General features: G+C 43.8%; 1 protein-coding gene across 3 annotated transcripts in view; it reads left to right on the top strand.

The window, feature by feature from the left end:
- LOC123504238 (von Willebrand factor D and EGF domain-containing protein-like) overlaps positions 1 to 18,636 on the top strand; it is a 303,382-nt gene that overhangs the window by 267,069 nt on the left and 17,677 nt on the right. For 2 of the 3 annotated variants that reach the window (XM_045254612.1, XM_045254613.1), the window contains 2 exons: positions 3,581 to 4,366; positions 15,454 to 16,133. In XM_045254612.1, coding sequence (XP_045110547.1) covers positions 3,581 to 3,814 — 234 coding nt within the window. In that variant the 3' untranslated portion in view covers positions 3,815 to 4,366; positions 15,454 to 16,133. Of the gene's footprint in view, positions 1 to 3,580; positions 4,367 to 15,453; positions 16,165 to 17,699; positions 17,962 to 18,636 lie in introns of those variants that run through there. The other variant, XM_045254614.1, reaches the window with a different exon arrangement.

Genomic DNA, 18,636 nt, shown 5'->3' on the forward strand with positions numbered 1-18,636 from the left:
TTAACAGCATATTTTTGGTGTAGCATTTCGCACGTCCTTCACCTTGGCTGCCTCTCTTGGCTGTATCTGGACTGAAGCACTTTTGTTCGTGTTGCATCAGTATAAGGAACAAAGGGAGAAATAGGGAGCGGGTGGTGTGGTGGGGATGGAGATTTCGTACACACACACCCACCCACACACACACACACACATACACACACACACGCAGTTGAAATGATTTAGAATGTGGCGATCTAGCTAATTTTCAAGCGCAATTATTACATTGTTCATTAAGAAATCCTCGATACCTGACACATCACAGCCTTACAGACTCGCCTTGCTCATCTCAGCACCACTAGCAACACGTGAAGCTTCTCTCATGTCACCACCTTAACTACGACACTCCAACGCTAACTCCCCACGTTAACTATTTCCAAAGCCCGCTGAGGTGATTAGTTCGGGTCTCATAGGCGTTTTATTCCCCAATGATGCAGAATCTTGCTAAACTATCTCTAGAATCACGGAAATGCCCTTTAACTCTCTAATAACTTCCAGGGGACGAGGAATTTTTGTTGTTATTATTATTATTATTATTATTATTATTATTATTATTATTATTATTATTATAATTGCTATTATTATCGTCATCATCACGAATGCTGCCGACAAGCTTTCGTGCTATTTGCAAGGCTGTCAGCGTATGTGTGTGTATGCCACGCCTCAAAAATCTGATGAAAGTGGTCTGCAGCGAGACGGTCCCGTGGTCGCTGCAAAGCCTTTAGGACCCGCCTCAAACCCACCATAAAGCCACTGAGCTGAATAATGCGCCTACCTGCTCGCCGGCAAGAACACACACAAAAAAAGAACGAAATAACGAAGTGCACGTTTAGAGTGTTTGGGTCGTTGTTGCCAAGATGTGTGCATGAGACAGAGATAAGTTATTCAGAAAGAGAGAGAGAGAGAAAGCCAAAACAGGGGCTGGCAACACTGGATTATCTAAGCAGACTTAACTGATAAAAGTGAAACAAGTTCATCTTCATTGGAGCGGACAAATGACATACCCTCGCTTAACGATAAGATCTTGAAGCGAAGTGAAACGCCTCAACGTAAGCTGACTGGGGCCCGATGTGTTTGTTAGCTGTTAACACACGGAGCGAACCACTTTCAGGTCTTGCCGTCAAGTCTTGTAGCGTCACATGAAACGGCAGAAAGGTAGAGTGAGGCGGAGATGTAGCCCGAGTCTTAAAAGAAGTTAATATCAACGCATGTCTTCCAGTTTATTTTCCTAAAATACTCTTGTTCGACTGCTAGTTAATGCTGGACACAGTTTCGTGGCGTCGCTTGTGTTTATGACTTGTTATAGCAAATTCTCAAGGAAGGTAGAGTAAGTTGCCGGTGCCTGAGTGAATGAAAGGCAGGCAAGCGCCTTCAGCTCTCATTGTGGCGTAGAGGCAGAACCGCTCCAGCATTTCAGTGAGAAATTCATTAAGCAGTACTTTTATACATGTTAAGTCCAACTCCCCGGATCACATGAAGCTGAAGTAAGCTGTTGTCTTTGGTGAAGGATTGAAGAATTAAAGGAAAAAAAAATAATACGTATGAAGAACTAAGATACTGCTCTGTATGTAAATAATGGAAAAAATAACTAAGTAGTATTTGTGGTGATAAAAGACGTTATCTAAAAGTCTAGTTGCAGAGATCCACAGGTGACAGTAAACGAAGTAGAACACCATACGGTTGTGCCCCCCTCCCATGAACTTGCAGTTATGGTACCAATGGCAGGAAAGGGAGAGTAAAACGCAGTCATTTATGACACTGTAACCTATTCGTAGGGAGTGTTTTTACCACACACGTATTTGAAAGTTGAAAGAATTACATCCAAAACGTACACATTGGCCGCCCCCATTAGGGGTCCTTTTCACAAGAAAAGGGAGGTGGCTCGATGAAAGGAGGAAAAAGAATACCGAAATACAATACCATGGCCCAGATTGTGCCAGATCTTCTTACGAGGTGGTTCACCTTCAGAGTACAAAGGGGACCTTCATAAAAAGTGAAATGAAAGTAACGAGTGTAGGGCATCGATGGGCTTGTGTTGGGATAACAAATGGGTCTGAAAATCATGGGCATCAAGTCAAGTCTACCTAACACACTAACACACCGTACAAGGGCAAATTCTTCGTGCTCCATTCACCGAACACGCACTTCAAAACAATGATCGCTGCACGGGAAGGTAAGGGAGGCCACACCATGCTTCGCCACACCACGCCACGCCAACTAACATGAATCCCACCAAAGCCGCAACACTCCACCAAGACGATTGTGAAGCGAGTGTCCCACCATGGAGACAAGAAAAGGCTGTTATTATCTTCACACCATGTCACACACACACACACACACACACACACACACACACACACACACACACACACACACACACGAGACAAATGGGCAAGTCTCCTAATGTGTGGCCCCTGTTCACCTAGTAGTAAATAGGTACGGGATGTAACTCGAGGGGTTGTGGCCTCGCTTTCCCGGTGTGTGGAGTGTGTTGTGGTCTCAGTCCTACCCGAAGATCGGTCTATGAGCTCTGAGCTCGCTCCGTAATGGGGAAGACTGGCTGGGTGACCGGCAGACGACCGAGGTGAATCACACACAGATACACACACACACACACACACACACACACACACACACACACACACACACACACACACACACACACACACACACACACAAACTTAAAAAGAGCGAGAGAGAGGGAGAGAGGATGGAAAGAAGCAACATAAAAAAATAGAAAGACAAGTGAGAGAGGCCATGAACGCGCAGTAAAACCGTGAAAAAATATAAGGTTTGTGGTCGAAAAGAATTAGGAAAGCTTTTAGTGTAGAGACTGCAAGGTTTGTTTTGCCGTTTTTCCACATCAGGTTTGGATAGAGTAAAAAAGGGAAAGAAAAGAGAGAAAAAAAAAAGCTTTATGCATTAACTGACGTGCGGCAATGCGCTATAGAGTTTATGGAAGAGGTTTGACGTCTTCATTAGCAGCTGCTCACGTGGGAAGCATTAACCCCTTCAATACTGGAACACATTTTACCTTGAAATTTGTGTACAATTAGACCATTTTATTGACATTAGAAAGTGTCTATGGAGGTCAGGAGATTAATGGCCACAGTCTTCACTATTTTGATTTCCCACATAAGTTTCTGGAGCTGTATGAAATCACCAAATAGTAAACAGAGTGAATATTGAAACTCGTCATGGTACTAAAGAGGTTAAGTTAAAAGTTCTTCCAAGGATAGACAGACACGGGGAGGGAGGCTGTGCTTTCAATTACACACGCGTACTTCAGTCATGCTGTGAGATGATCCCCGTACCGCTCCGCTATCGTAAATCTTAGTCTTATAGCAACAAGGATACATATGAAGGGGAAAGAACACACACGGAAAGGGGAGAAAATAGTGCATTCCTTGGCATTGTTACCTTAATATGAAGCATCACCACCATAACATATTAACCAGCACAACCATCACCATTACCTTTATCACAACCATCACCATTGCCTTTACCATTACCACCATTACCACCGTCTTTACCACCACCACAGGAGACCGGTCGGCCCCTGGGCGTGGACCGGCCGCAACCCCACCATCCCCCCGAGGCATACGACTACGACGACTACGATGCCTACAGTCACTATGAGGACAAGTCGTACATGGACAGCTACGACTATGGAGGCAGCTACGACCTGTACAATGGCCTGAGCTACACGGACTTCCCTGACTATGTTTACGATGAATTTGACGACTACAATACGAGTGACGGGAGACGACTAGTATGACGGGTACGACTGACAGATACCCTTCCTCCTCCTCGTCCACGTCCTCGCCGTCCTCCTCCTCTTCTTCACTCTCCTCCTCCTCCTCTTCATCGTCCTCGAAGGAAGAGGAAGGAAAGATGAAGGAGGAGGGGGAGGAAGAAGACGAGGAAGAACAGGAGGAAAAGGAAACTAAAACTGAAAGTGAAATTGAGATAAGTGAAGAAGCAGACTCGAGAGGGACGAAAGAGGAGGCAAGAGGAGGCAGCAAGAACTCACGAAGCGACCACAGCCACGAGGAGGAGGAAGAGGAGGAGGAAACTGATGCAGAAGGCGGTGAACGTGATCATGCTGAGATGGAGCACCAGCAGAGTGTCCCCGAGGCGATGGATGGAGCGGAAATCAACCCAGATATGGATGACATGACGAAGATGGAAATGGGGAGCATGGAAATGAATGATGCACGTCTCCCGACCCAGATGGAGAAGGTGGGCATGGCAGTGGACACCTGGCGGGCTACTGACGATGAAGACCTGCTGGAGGGATCAGGGGCCAGCCATCACGATAAGATATACGGTGAGTGGCCGCCCTTTTAGTTGCTCTTAATCACTGGTGACTGTTACGCACTCCTTCATTTGTTTGCCTTTTTTGTCGAGTAATCCATGTGATTCATTGGTTACGGAGCCACTTTACCGAAATGTACGGTGAGTACCAACCATGTCATTTGCTGTTAGTGGTTATTGCCGACTTTTATTTGCTCTTTCATTTGTTTTCTCTCATTCTCCACGCCTTGCTGTCCTTATTTGGCGACCATCTCACATGATTCACTGCTTAATGGTCCACCGCGACAAATAACACGGTGAGTAACAACCATATGAGCTACTGACTTGATCTAATCAGAGAGGAGGTAGAATCAATATACTTTCAAATCTAAACTGACTATTGATAGAAAGATTTTCCCTGTTCGCATTCTAGGAAGTAAGAATTTACTACCACTCTCTTATACATTTTTTGTAGGCTTCGACCATCCTCTTTCTAATGCAGGAAAAAGTATACTTTCATTCTCTTTCACTTTTACTGCACCCTGTCCATCAATTAGTCACTCCCTCAGGTATCTACATCTCCTCACTTCCATAGCAGGACTATACGTTTACATAGTGATGGAAAAACTAGTCTTGCCTTAAACCATTCAGTCACTCAAGATAGATAATTCTTCACTTATCTCCGTAAGACCACACGTTCAAGCAGCGACTTGGTAATAAGTCTTGCCTCTAGTAATTGATTCACTGAGTATGTAATCACTCATGTATCTCATCACTCAGTCAGCTCTATAGCACCACACGTTTAATAACTAACGAAGAACCAGTCTTGCCTTAGCTGACCTTGTCTTAGCGTAACCTATCGAGCCCTTTCTTTGTTTGTCTTGCCTCGCGTGATAATCCCTGTGCCGGTCGGTGGTCTCACTCCCCCATTCACTCAAATGATGGATAGCGTTCCCTCGGGCCAACATTACTTTCATCATTATAATGAAATCCTACCCGCTGCTCCGCCTGATTGTCTCTGTGGTTATCCGTGCAGCCTCTGTAAGTGCGGCCTGGTGTTCCTCAGGGCCTGTGTCACTCTCTCTTCTGTCATCCTTTCCTGTCTCCTACTCTGAATCGGGTCGGTATTTCCTTTGATGTATTTTGAAAGTTATAATTGTATTCTTACCTCCGTCAATTATGATAATGATTGGTGGAAATAGGTTGAGCTAAGTTTCGTCCAAAGACTGTCATGTGTAGGTCTCACTGCTTGTTACAGCTTCTCTTATCATTATTGCTTGAGGTCACACTGTCGCTGAGGTCAGAGAACACAGGCTTAATCAGTGCGCAAGTACTATAATCTGAATGAAGTAAGTGACAACAACGAATGAGAGATAGCATTCAATAATTCTGCCATGTCCACGCGGCATTAGTTAACATGTGGATGTCGGATCTCGCGATTCTTACGTGTTATATCTTCTAATATTAAAGTGAAGCAGATGTTACAAATGCAGAATGCGCTGTAACTTCAGAACCCAGTAATATTCGACGGAGGAGTTTATGCCGGTCCTTTCTAGAGAACATATTCATAACCTGGCTCCCGAGGCTATCAAAACTTTCACCTTGTTTTGTTCACGTCTCTTTCTATCTCTTTTTGTATTTTTTGTGGTGGGTGTTTTTACTTTCTAGTCTCCACCTTCCAACAATCCCTCGCTCTTCCTATCCCCCTTAACTTCCTCGTTTTCTCATTCCCGCTCGTCAGAACCGGTATGACCTTAACTGAGCGAGTGCATTGCCTCTTCCATCCATTCATCTCAATCGCTAGTTCACCAGCAGCCTCTTTCATCCCGCAGCACGACAAAGGACTCTGCTGCTACTACTACTACAATTTTTCTCCTAAAACCACTATCACTACTACTACTACTACTACTACTACTACAATTTTCCTTCTAACACCACTTTCACTACTACTACTACTACTGCAAAATATGTCTTTAAACTTTCAGGCGATTAAAGGGAAAGCTGTTTAAAAGTTGAAAGGATAAAGTCAAAGTACGTTTTCTTTCTTCCCTTGTACAAAAAATAAGTGTTAAGGATGATGAAATAGTATGAAGAGAAAATATCAGCCAGTGAAAGTGGTGAACCAAGTACGCTTCTTTCCCTCACCTCTCAAGCATTATGAAACCTGCATTACTCCAACAGTTCATCATCCACAATTCACCCTTCATAGATTAGCCTCAGCAGTTGAACCTGAATGTAGACTTCCCTTTTCCCGGCACATTCACGCACTGCCACCCACCCACCCGCCCGCCCTTTCCAAACCCCGCTGGTCCATCCGTCCTTATCCAGGGTGACAGCAGGAGAAAGACGCTTCATTTGTACAACAGCGTCTGTGCCGGTTCGGATACACCAGTTTTTCCTTGTCTGTGAAGTGTCTCGTTCCCGTTCCCGGTCGTTTTCTTCATTCGCTTCCATTCTTGTGGGATTAACTTACTCTAGCGTGAAATTTATCACGTTTTATGTCTTCGTAGTTTCTCGTGTAGAGATTTTTCTTTTTCTTCTTTTTTGTTTCTATTTTTTTTCTTTTGGGAGAGGGAATAGGGACTGCTGTTGTTGAGAGGGTAGAGTCCAAGAGAGGGTAGAGAGAGAGAGAGAGAGAGAGAGAGAGAGAGAGAGAGAGAGAGAGAGAGAGAGAGAGAGAGAGAGAGAGAGAGAACCCAAACTAATGAACATCCTAACACAAATAAGTAAATACTGGCAGAGGAAAGAAAAAAAAGAAACAATCCCAATATATTATGCGGTAAATCCTTCCATGGCTGATGTAAGGTCGGCATTCATTTCGCTACTGACAGCTCAAAAAGAATACAAGGGAAGCAAAAAGACAAACAAAAAGGAAGGGAGATGAATGGCTAATGCGTGACTGTATCATGGAAACAAAAGTGCGTTGTGTCAGTGATAGAGTGACTACCGCGCCTCGCCACCCTTTGCCAGCCGACCCTCGCGAAAATACTGTATAATTTTTCATCGTCACAACTTTTTAATGGCTTTACCTATCCTCTCCTTGCTGGCGGCGGTGGTGGCGGTGATGCTGGCGGTGGTGATGGTAGTGGTAGTGGTGGTAGTAGTGGTGGTGGTGATGGTGGTGGTGGTATTTTTTTTCCCTCTTCTTGTGGTCTGGCAGGAAAATAATGTGTTGCATAAACTAAAAGTTGAATTTTCATCAGCATAACATCATAAGTGCTCCAGAGAGAGAGAGAGAGAGAGAGAGAGAGAGAGAGAGAGAGAGAGAGAGAGAGAGAGAGAGAGAGTTAACCCTCTACCAACCTATCTCTTCTTCCGTTTTTATTACCTACCTATCTACGAATATGTGTACGTACGACCATCATTGTGAGTGTTTTTAGCGCCACCTCGCCAGTCCGGTCCAGCATTTCGATAGAGCTCTCCGCCAGTCTTGCACCAATAAACTTCAAATCTGAAAACCATGTAATACTGAAGAAAAAAGACAAAAGAATGTACGTACATGTGCGTTCCCAGAGAGAGAGAGAGAGAGAGAGAGAGAGAGAGAGAGAGAGAGAGAGAGAGAGTAATGATAGCTCGAAGTGATATGGCAAGAAAATGGGAAACTTTCAAAGCAATTCAGTTATTAAGCGAACAAAATTCTGGCTTATTTCACGACCGTGGCTGATAATATCCAAACTTTGCATCACTTCTTTCCATCGCTAAGTCTGGATCGCGCAGTAAAGACGCACATTCAAGAGCAAATTTTTAGAACGACAAGGTAGCGTTCATTGGATAATATTTTCACTTACCGTCAAATATTTGCAATGGAGACGATGAGATTAACATTTTTTTTTCGAACAGATGCAGTTATGAAAGAAGCGAGACTAAAGAAGACAACGCGAGACTGTAAAGAAATGCAATATATTTAATAAGACAATCAAGTTTTCAGTCCATAATATTCTCATTTTCAACGCCAATTCTTTCCGTCACAGAGGCAAAAGAGGCTCTGGATGCAATGCAGTTATAAAAAGGAGGAGGGAAACTGTCGCGACTTTCCTTCTCTTCTCTTCTCTTCCCCGGGGCCGATAATATTCCAACTAACATCAATTTCATGCCAGCGCTAAGCCTTGGGTCGCAGTGTCTTCCTCTGGTGAAGCCCTGCAAAACTCCTCTGTGATGATTATGGCGCGTTACTTGCTACCTCAATGCCTTCACTTCCTCACTTTTCTTTCCTTTTCTCTCTTTTTCATTTTTCTCTTTTTCTCCCCAACCAAACTACCCCAATTCTTTCCTTTTCTATCCTGACTTATTTCTCTCTCTCTCTCTCTCTCTCTCTCTCTCTCTCTCTCTCTCTCTCTCTCTCTCTCTCTCTCTCTCTCTCCCCTTTGCCAAGTAATTACTAGGGGCCAGGTATTGCCTCTTCTATCTCCCACCCTCCTCCTCCTCCTCCTTCTCCTCCTCCTCCTCCTTCTCTTCATCCTCCTCCCTCGCCCGTCCCATTTCCCCCGCTCTTCCGTCCATCTCTCTTCCATCTCTCCATCTCTCTCTCTCTCTCTCTCTCTCTCTCTCTCTCTCTCTCTCTCTCTCTCTCTCTCTCTCTCAGCCAAGCCCATTTTTTTACAGGTTCCGTAAAGAAGATAAATGGGAAGGAGTTTTAAAAAAGAATGTCGTCTGCGTCCTGGAGATAAGAGTGGTGATTCTTTCTTGTGTGAAAAGGGAAGAGAGAAAAAAGAGAAGGTTAAGGTCTTTTGTATTTCAGCAATATGTGAGATTAATTGATTGATAGCTAGATGGATTGAATGATGTAGGCCTTGTGTGATTCTGTGTTGGTTTGATTTTTGACGTGAGGGAAAGGTCTTGATGGTATGTTCTCTATTTCTACTCGTTCATTGCTCTTTATTGTTCGACGCTGTGTATTGGAAATGTTAAGATCTTTTTACGCTACAAACATCAACCAATAACACTGCCACATTATCACTTTTGACCTATAGCAGTTACGAAGCCTTAGCAGAGATTGAGTAAAAAATATAGGTCCGTAATCAGAATAGCCATCACCACGAATGTTTCCCAAGGCTACAGAGATGACTGGCTGGGTTTTCAAGAGTGTTTGTCCAGTTAATGATGTAAAAATCTTGTCAGGTTGCCTCTTGAACCGTAAAATACACCTTAAATAACTCATGTTAATTTCAGTATAGTCTTTTGAATTAGTGGAAGCAGAGCGCTGAAGTGTTTGAAAGCATACGAATTAAAGCATCATAGTTCTCCTGTCAAGCGACTCCGTGTGAAGTGAAGAGGAGAAATGACCAACGCTGTGTTATTGTGTGTCGTATAACAAACAATGTAGTGCAGCATCGCGGTCATATAACGCAGTTTCTGATGAAGTAAATACCTTGCATAAAGTAGAAAAGTGAAGTTATTAAAGGTGTGTTTAGTTTTGTCTTCCATAAGCAGCACCGGCTCAGGAACTAATTAACATTTCTTTACCGAGTGGTCCCACAGTAGCTCCCGCCCAATGTAATATACACAAAGCAGTCTGAGGCTCATGTAAGTTTTACGGAACATGTCAAGAAAGGCGGGAAAGGAAAAAGAAGCATGGGAAAAAAGGAAAACTACTTGTCCATTTAATTTTCGTGGGAGATTGAAAGGCTTGGTCTTGTTAACCCTCTTCTCTTCCACTCTCTCTCTCTCTCTCTCTCTCTCTCTCTCTCTCTCTCTCTCTCTCTCTCTCTCTCTCTCTCTCTCTCTCTCTCTCTCTCTCTCTCTCTCTCTCTCTCTCTCTCTCTCTCTCTCTCTCTCTCTCTCTCTCTCTCTTTCTTCTCCCCCTCACTTTTTTTCTTTCTTTAGGGTACGAACACTTGTTATATTTTTCATTTTTTCTTAGACCATATTTCCTTTTATACACCACTTTTTACTAATTCCTGATTGGTACAAGTTGTTTGACTATAGTAAACGTGTGGCCTTGATTTTTTTTCTCCTCTCCCCTTTCTTTTAACTTGTCAAAGGTTACTCTCTACAATGAAAGGTTAACCAAAAGTTTTAAGAGACACACCTAATTGTTCTTCCTATATAATACAAAGCAAAAAGATAATAGAGTAAAAGTTTCCAATCAGTTTGAGTCAGTTTAGTGGAAGGGATGTCAAGTAATCTGGTCTTATAGCGCTGGCTTCTCTCATTGGTCACGACTCGCCAAGCTCAACACAATATAATTACTTGTGTCATTTTCTGCTTCCACGAGTGTACCTACGCAGTGTTTAGAGAGGGAGAGAGAGAGAGAGAGAGAGAGAGAGAGAGAGAGAGAGAGAGAGAGTGCTGTGATTATTATTATTATTTGTTTATCTATGGCCTTTGTCTCTGTCTTTCCTTTGTCTACCAACTATTTTCTGTCCGCAGGCTTCTTATTATGTCTCTCTCTCTCTCTCTTGCTCTCTCTCTCTCTCTCTCCCCCTCATACCTACCTAACCTCACTATAAATCGATCTATCCACGAATCCCTCTATCTATCCTGCAATCTACAGCATCTGACTATAGGGGAGGCAATGCACGTGCCTACGCCACTATTACTGCTGCCATGGCCGAGACCTGTCAGCCGCGACCCCCGAGCCTTGGTGGGTACTGGTCTACTGGATGCGTGTCCCGACTACAGTACAAAATGAATACAAGTCAAAGAGTGGAAATAAAATGTGTCCAGAATCCCAGTTTATTGTCGATGCACACCAGAGAGAGAGAGAGAGAGAGAGAGAGAGAGAGAGAGAGAGAGAGAGAGAGAGAGAGAGAGAGAGAGAGAGAGAGAGAAGAGAAAAGGAAAAGCCGGACTCATATTAAATCAAAAAGTTCTACCTCTGACGTTAGTTGATACTGCTGTCTGAGAAGGAAAAAAAAAAGTGAAACGAAAAATAAAAGAGAAAGAATAAAAAGAATACCTACATTTAATATCATGGGGGAAAAGGAAAAACACTACAATATTTCTTACGTCTTCCCTCATCAACCGCGCGCGACTCTCCCTCTCAAGACCTACTGTACTTCCATTCCGCCGTCTTATTATACTCTTATGTCAAAGTTAATCCCACCGAACACTGAAGAGAAATCCTAAAATATGGTTCCCATTGTCATTTTTGGGGTAAGTCCTTGTAAGGTGCTCATATAATTAGTCTTGATGACCACGCCAGCCCCGACACACACACACACAGAGAGAGAGAGAGAGAGAGAGAGAGAGAGAGAGAGAGAGAGAGAGAGAGAGAGCCCTCTAACTCCCAGAACGGTGTCATTTTTACACTTAGTGGCAGGTACGGCGCAGTATTTAGTAGGAGAGGGTCTGCATTGCACGGTACGCCACACATTCGTGCTTGGAATACATTAATAATACCTTTAATGTGGGTACCGGAACGTAACACTCTACTCTGAGATGTCTTATAAATTCTCATCTTTATGGCGAAGCAACTGAGCGGAGGAAGCGAGAGTCTACAATTTCAAGTCTTGGTGTAGGTGTGATTGCCTGAGTGTTACTAACTGGCCAGGTGAAGCGCCTTTAATTAACATGACTGCCGCTTTTCTTAACCTTATTAGGGTCTCTTTGCGTGCTGAAAGTGGAGTTTCTCTCTCTCTCTCACCTTCCCTTGGCGATAGAGACCACGGTAATTAGAATGCTTATTGATGGTGATAATTATGATAATGCTTTTGATGTTGGAGCATATAGGGACTATGGTGCGTTACGGTGGCTGGGCACGAGGGAGGCGCCGCTACTATATGGTGCAGGCATTGGCGGAATGAAAGTTCAGACCAAGGATTCGAGAAGGTATTGCTAGTCGCTACGATATGTTACATGCGATGCTATTGGATATGATCTTCCCAAAGGACGTGTTCCACCGCCCGCTCACTCCCTTTCCGTCCCTCTCTGCGCCGCATGAGTGGTGCCACCTCTCCATCAATGCGTGGTGAAGGGGCCGCACTGCCAATCACTGCGGCGCTGTATTGTGACGTACAGTTATGGGAGGAGCTTAACTCGCCGCTTGCTTGGTGAGAAAACTAGGCTATTTGGTACGGTATTTCATTGATTTCTCTGCAGCTTTGAGTTGAGCCACTTGGGAAAAATTCATAATGTTCCCAATATGAAAAACTCAGAATATACGAGAGAAGTTAGTTGAGTTTCCTTGTCAATCAGTAAGGTGTTATTGAATGAAACACATGATCACACTCTCTTGAAGCTTTGGATTTTCGGATGAGTTATAGAGTTAGCTGCTTACTTGATGAAGCAGTGTTCCTACCTATATCCCTAACAAAAGTGATAACTCATCCTTTCTTTGTGGCATCTCTCATTGCCTAGAGCTGCCTCTGACGTGAATCTTAATTTAGTCACCATCTCTTTTATTACTCGACCCTGCATCTCATACTTCCTGCAACCTTCATTACTTCCAGGACAGTATAACACACACACACACACACACACACACACACACACACACACACACACACACACCAGATCCGGGACCGCCGAAACCTAATGATTGCATGATTGGTGATTAATGTACTGTGAAGAGCTACCCGTGATAAGGGGAACTAGATTTAACGCCATATTCAGAAAAGTTCCCCTCTTTCACCATGACCATTTTTAAAGACTACAGAGACGATTAGCCGAGCTCTAAAGAGTATTTTTTCCTGTGATAATGCAGAAAACTTGTTAACCTGTCACTAAAATTACAGAAACACCCTTAACCCTTTAGTAATGGAACGCATTTCTACCTTGAATTTTGGGTACGATTAGACGATTTTATTGACATAAGGAAGGGTGTAAGAAAGTGAAAAAAATTAATGGCCACAGTCTTCACTATTTTCATCCCTACATAGCAGAATGAATAGGGAAATGAGTCATGGTACTGAAGGGACTAATAAACACGTGTCACTTCAAATAGTGAAAATAGTGAAGGTGAGGCGGGAGTGTTTCAAAATACGGACCTTAGTGTGGGAAAGGTTGATAGTTGGCTGCTGTGACGCTGTGAAATCAGTCAAGTATCGGCTGCAGACGACGCTATACCCGCTCACAACTCACGCACGACAAGTTTTAGCGTTAGCATCAGTATCCGTTCAAATAGCCTTTAGGTCTGGACAAGGCTGAGAAATTGGCTGCTCTTAGGCTGTGAAGTCAGTGATATATTGACAACAGACGGTTCTCCCTTTCCCTCCACCCTCACACAAGCGCTGGTCTCCCTATAAAACGCCTTAATTGCTTCCGATAACTGCTCTTCCAGCCCGTAAATTTCAGACCGTCCCAGAGAGCTTTCCCATCAGCCCCATCACTCCCCTTCTCCACCTCCATGAAGGCTCTACACACTTTTTTTTAATACCCTTACTAAATTTTTCCTCTGCATTCTTTTAGCTGCAAATGTCTGATTAACATAGTCTCTTCCTTTCTTAACCTCTTTAGTGCTATGACACGTTTTCATATTCATTCTTCTTACTGTTGAGTGATTTTATTCAGCTTCAGAAATCTATGTTGGGATTGAAACTGTGAAAATTCCAGCCATTAATTTTCTGACTGCCATAAACCCTTCCTGATGTCAATATAATCGTCTAATCATACCCAAACTCATGGTAAAAATGCGTTCCAGTAATGAAGGGGTTAATCCTTTACTCTTCGCTAACTTTTTGCTACCTCCATTAGTCTGCCAGCCAAGACGCTCACGCTAGTCTAAACTTTCCTGTAATATTAAGCATACTTATTCTTATCTATAATCATCAGTTGTATTAAATTATGTTCTTGCTACCTCTATTTAGTCTTGATAATTGGTTCTTTTTCACCTGTCTGATGCTTTTCTTTTGGGGTGATGAGATATTTTCTGGCACGCCAAGCAAGTTGATTCTCTGTGTGTCACTATTTTGTACTCGTCCTTACTATCTTCCTCTGATAATTGCTTTCTTCCACCCACCTGGTACTTCTCCCTTTCTTGTTCTCTTTCTCATTTAGTTAGATAATTTTAGGTTCCCAACATCTAGGCTCACATTACACTTTATTGAAAGCTATCCATGTAGACGTTACGTGGTTTCTATACGAGTAATCTAAGTCAGTAATGCTATGCTTTTCACATACAAAGTGAGGAAAAATCGTTTCTATACTAAATTAAATGAAGTAAAGTCTTGCAACATGATGGTAATATTTACACTGGAGCGGTCGTGGCAGCAAAAGTGTGGTTCCAGCATGAGGATCTGGCGTGGAGCAGCGGGGAGCAGACCACCGTCGGGCCATTGTGAGCTAGAGGGACTAATCTTTTTCCGTGGGTGCTTTTGTCTCGACTCGGATACATTGATATGAAACAGCTGCAGTTCTGATCCGGTTTTTAAACAGTGGTCGCTATCACAAACCGGTAGAATATAAAAAGTGAAAGAAAGGAAAGATAACCTGCAGTGGCGCCGCCCCATCATGCCACGCCAGGTTACATTGTGACGTCACTAGCAATCAGCGAACATTGTTCCTCCTTGAGGCAAGATAATTATTGGACATGCCACGTTCAGACTTACGGGAGCAACTTTATGGTGTGTGGATTTATCGGTGCGTGTTGTACGAACGGTATGGATTTATGAGTGCCATTTAGCAGATGGTGTGAGTGAAGTGACCATGCAATTAGTCTGAATGCAGTACTGTGATCATAATGATAAATCTCCACTCAGTCGTACCATTATTTTAGACCATTTATGCTTCTTGTAGCTTCCTTTCATATGTTCTTAATTCATCTTTACTTCCTTAGTACAGTATTTGTTGTTTTTATAATACCATACCGTCCCTTCCCTCTTCACTCATCCTTCCTTCTTCCCGCTGTTTCATTTCCCTGCTGCCTTCACTGGCCTCTTAGCTCCCTCATCTTCTCCAGAGAGCTAGAGTATTCATTTGTTCCTGTTATGTCTTGTCCTTCCTTAACTCTTCTCTTTGCTACCTCCACACACTCTCATCAACCTTATCTCATCCACAGAGCTAGTGTTCCTTTATCCCTGTTATGCGTTACCCTTCCTTCACTCTTCTCTCTGCTGCCTCCACACGTTCTCATCCACCTCATCCAGAGAGCTCGTGTTTCTTTATTCCTGTTATGCGTTACTCTTCCTTCACTCTTCTCCCTGCTGCCTCAACACGCTCTCATCCACATCACGTCTCCCACAGAGCTAGCGTGGTCCGTGTGGTCTGGCTGCTCGACATCCTGTGACGGTGGGGTCCGCGTCAGATCGTACCGGTGTCTGCCTGACCAGCCGCTCCTTGAGGCTTGTGTTCACGCCGGCATCGAAACCCAGGAACAGCAAACGTGTAACTTGCAGCCGTGCCCTCCGACCCACGCCCCCGCCCCCTCTGCGATGTTCCCAGACAGGGCGCCAGGAGTCATTCAGGCGATTCCATACATGACAGCCACCAGTAACTTGTCCCGAGCTGCTACTCCGACACCGCTGGATCAGATCATGGCTTTCCCTATTACCGCTTCACCCTCTGCCTCCTCCTCTTCCTCCTCTTACTCCTCCTCCACTCCATCTTCACCTGTAATTACCGTACCTTCCGGTTCCTCTGCTACCTCCTCCTCCTCCTTCTCCTCCTCCTCTTCCTCCTCCTCCTCCTCCTTGTTCCCCTCCTCCACTCCAGCCACGCCTACCACCACTACAAGAGATTACGGTGTGAATATTCATCCTCTACCAGACAACTTCTACAGCCTCCCTTTCCTCCAGCCAACATGGACTTACTACAGATTCCTCTCCTCACTCTTCCTCCTCCTCCTATTCCTCCTCCTCTTCCTTCCCTCTCTCCTCCCCTTCCATTAGCCACGCAGAGGAGAAGCCCTGGAAAGAAACATCAATGAACAGCATCCCAGTCAACCCAGAAGAAGCGGTGAGTTGAATGACCAATATTCTTATGTTTCCCTGTTGATTTGAATGATTATTTTGACTGTGTATGCATTTCTGTATCTTTAACCTCTTCAGTACTGGGAGTCATTTTTACGTCGAGTTTTTGATAAGATTAGACGATTATATTTACATTAGGAAGAGTGTATGGATGTCAGAAGATTATTGCACGGAACTTTCACTATTTTAATCTCCACACAAGTTTGTATAAAATCGCCAAATAGTAACCATAATGCATATGAAAGCACGTCATGGTACTAAAAGGGTTAATTACAACAGCTCAATGGCCCGTTTACTAAAATGCTTTGCTCTCTCACCATCACTGCTTTCCAAACGCTCCAAATGAAGATATTCGTGATTCTAAGACTATTTTTATGGTTCTGGCGATAGATTGGGAAGATTTCTAGTTTTTTTTTAAAGGAAAAACTGTCTTGAAAACCCGGTTATTGTCTCTGTGGCCTTGCAAAATTGTCGTAGTGAGAGGGGAAGGCGATTCTGAATACGGGCTAATATCTTACCCATTATTTATTTGTTTACCATTAGCAAACGAAATGCCAGCTTATTCATTGCAGTATAAGAGAACAGTTCACCCATTAGATCAGTCCATTAGTTATAAGGAAGAAATGCAATGAATGTGTTAATGGAGCAGGGGAAGCGCAGGGTAACGAGAGCTTCGCGTGGTTTATAATGGAGAGCGGCAGTCGCGGCGCCTCCCTATTATCTCTTTGGGTGATTTACGGTGCAATTATCGGCCCTCCTAACACACCCATTACTGCATTAACGTAATCACAGCCACACCTTTGTCGTTTCCTAAAGCTGGTGGTGATGCTTGTGTGTGTGTGTGTGTGTGTGTGTGTGTGTGTGTGTGTGTGTGTGTGTGTGTGTGTGTGTGTGTGTGTGTGTGAGAGAGTTCTTGGGTCTATAGCACTAGTAGGTATTTCTATTGCAATTCTTCCCTCTAATTTCGGGGTCACAGGTGGTCATCCTCTTGTGTTTCTGAAGGCTTAGTGTCCCCAGCTTCTTCTCGTGGTGGTGGTGCCGGCGAGTTTTCAGAGTAACATCTTTGCAGACTCGTGTTGCTACCAAGCGCTACGTGTTGCAGTCACTGTTGAAAATATTGATTTCCCTTTGATTTCATCTCCATGTTTTCTCACCCTCTTCCTTTACCACCTCATCTCTTTGCCTCTCCTCCCTCACTTCATCTCAAACACTATCTTCTGCCTCTTTCTCATCCCTTCATTCTCTTCTCTCTCACTCACTCTCTTCTTTTACTCTCCTCTCACTCCTCTCTCACATCACCTCAGAAAGCCATCTCTCTCTCTCTCTCTCTCTCTCTCTCTCTCTCTCTCTCTCTCTCTCTCTCTCTCTCTCTCTCTCTCTCTCTCTCTCTCTCTCTCTCTCTCTCTCTCTCTCTCTCTCTCTCTCTCTCTCTCTCTCTCTCTCTCTCTCTCTCTCTCTGAGTCCTTCACTCTCTTTGCTCCTCCATCATCCTCGTGTCTCTCTCTCTCTCTCTGTCCTCAGCCCCTGACGGAGAGACGCCTCAACGATGTGGTACCTTGGGGGACAGTCGCTACCTCCTCCGCCAAGAGAACTAAGTGGAGTTATTGGTACCAACAACAGCAACAGCAACAGCAGCACCAGCACCAATCAAACCACCACGGCAGCAACCCCCACCACCACCATCACCACCACCAACACCAACACCAAAACCAACACCATCACCATCAGAATCAACAGCTGCACCACAACCAGCACCATCGCATGAGGCATCACCATCATAAACGTAAGTTGTATGTGTGTGTGTGTGTGTGTGTGTGTGTCTGTTTGTTTGTGTTCCTTAAAGTAGAAGGGACGAGACGATAGTTAGTTAGTTTATTTCTATTTTTCTTTTTTTTCCTTATGGCTCCGCATTTGTGTGTTTAGATTTGAGCCAAAGATGCAACAACACAACTTAAGATCTGAGGAAGACGCAGATGTTTAAAAAGAAAGTCAGTATTTCAAGACATGGTTTAAATGAAAGTTGAAAAAAAAGATTTAGAATTAAAAATCTTTTTACACGAAGTTTAAAAAGCGACAGAGAAGAAGGAATGTGAGCAAGGAAGCAACACGAATTTTTTCAAGACGGCTAGGAGTGTATGTATGTTGTGCGTCGTGTGTCCTTACAGCTTTTACCTTGAAGCCCCAAGGGTTGACGTCTCCTCTTGCTGCAGGGAAAAGGATACACAAGAAAAAATAACGAAAAAATAGTATTACTCGACTGAGTATGAAAGGAGAGATGGTTACCTATTATTAAGTGGCTGTCGCTTTACCACTTTTTAGAGAGCCAGCACTTAAGTGGGCCTTTTTTTATATTTTCTTTTTTTACCCTTGGCTGGCTCTCTCTCCTACATAAAAAAGAGTATTGGTTGAGTGCAGTGGTAAGAACAGTGATGAGTCATATTATCAGTGAAAAAGAGGC

The sequence above is a fragment of the Portunus trituberculatus genome, chromosome 15, assembly GCF_017591435.1.
Source record: "Portunus trituberculatus isolate SZX2019 chromosome 15, ASM1759143v1, whole genome shotgun sequence".
In the NCBI taxonomy this organism is placed as follows: domain Eukaryota; kingdom Metazoa; phylum Arthropoda; class Malacostraca; order Decapoda; family Portunidae; genus Portunus; species Portunus trituberculatus.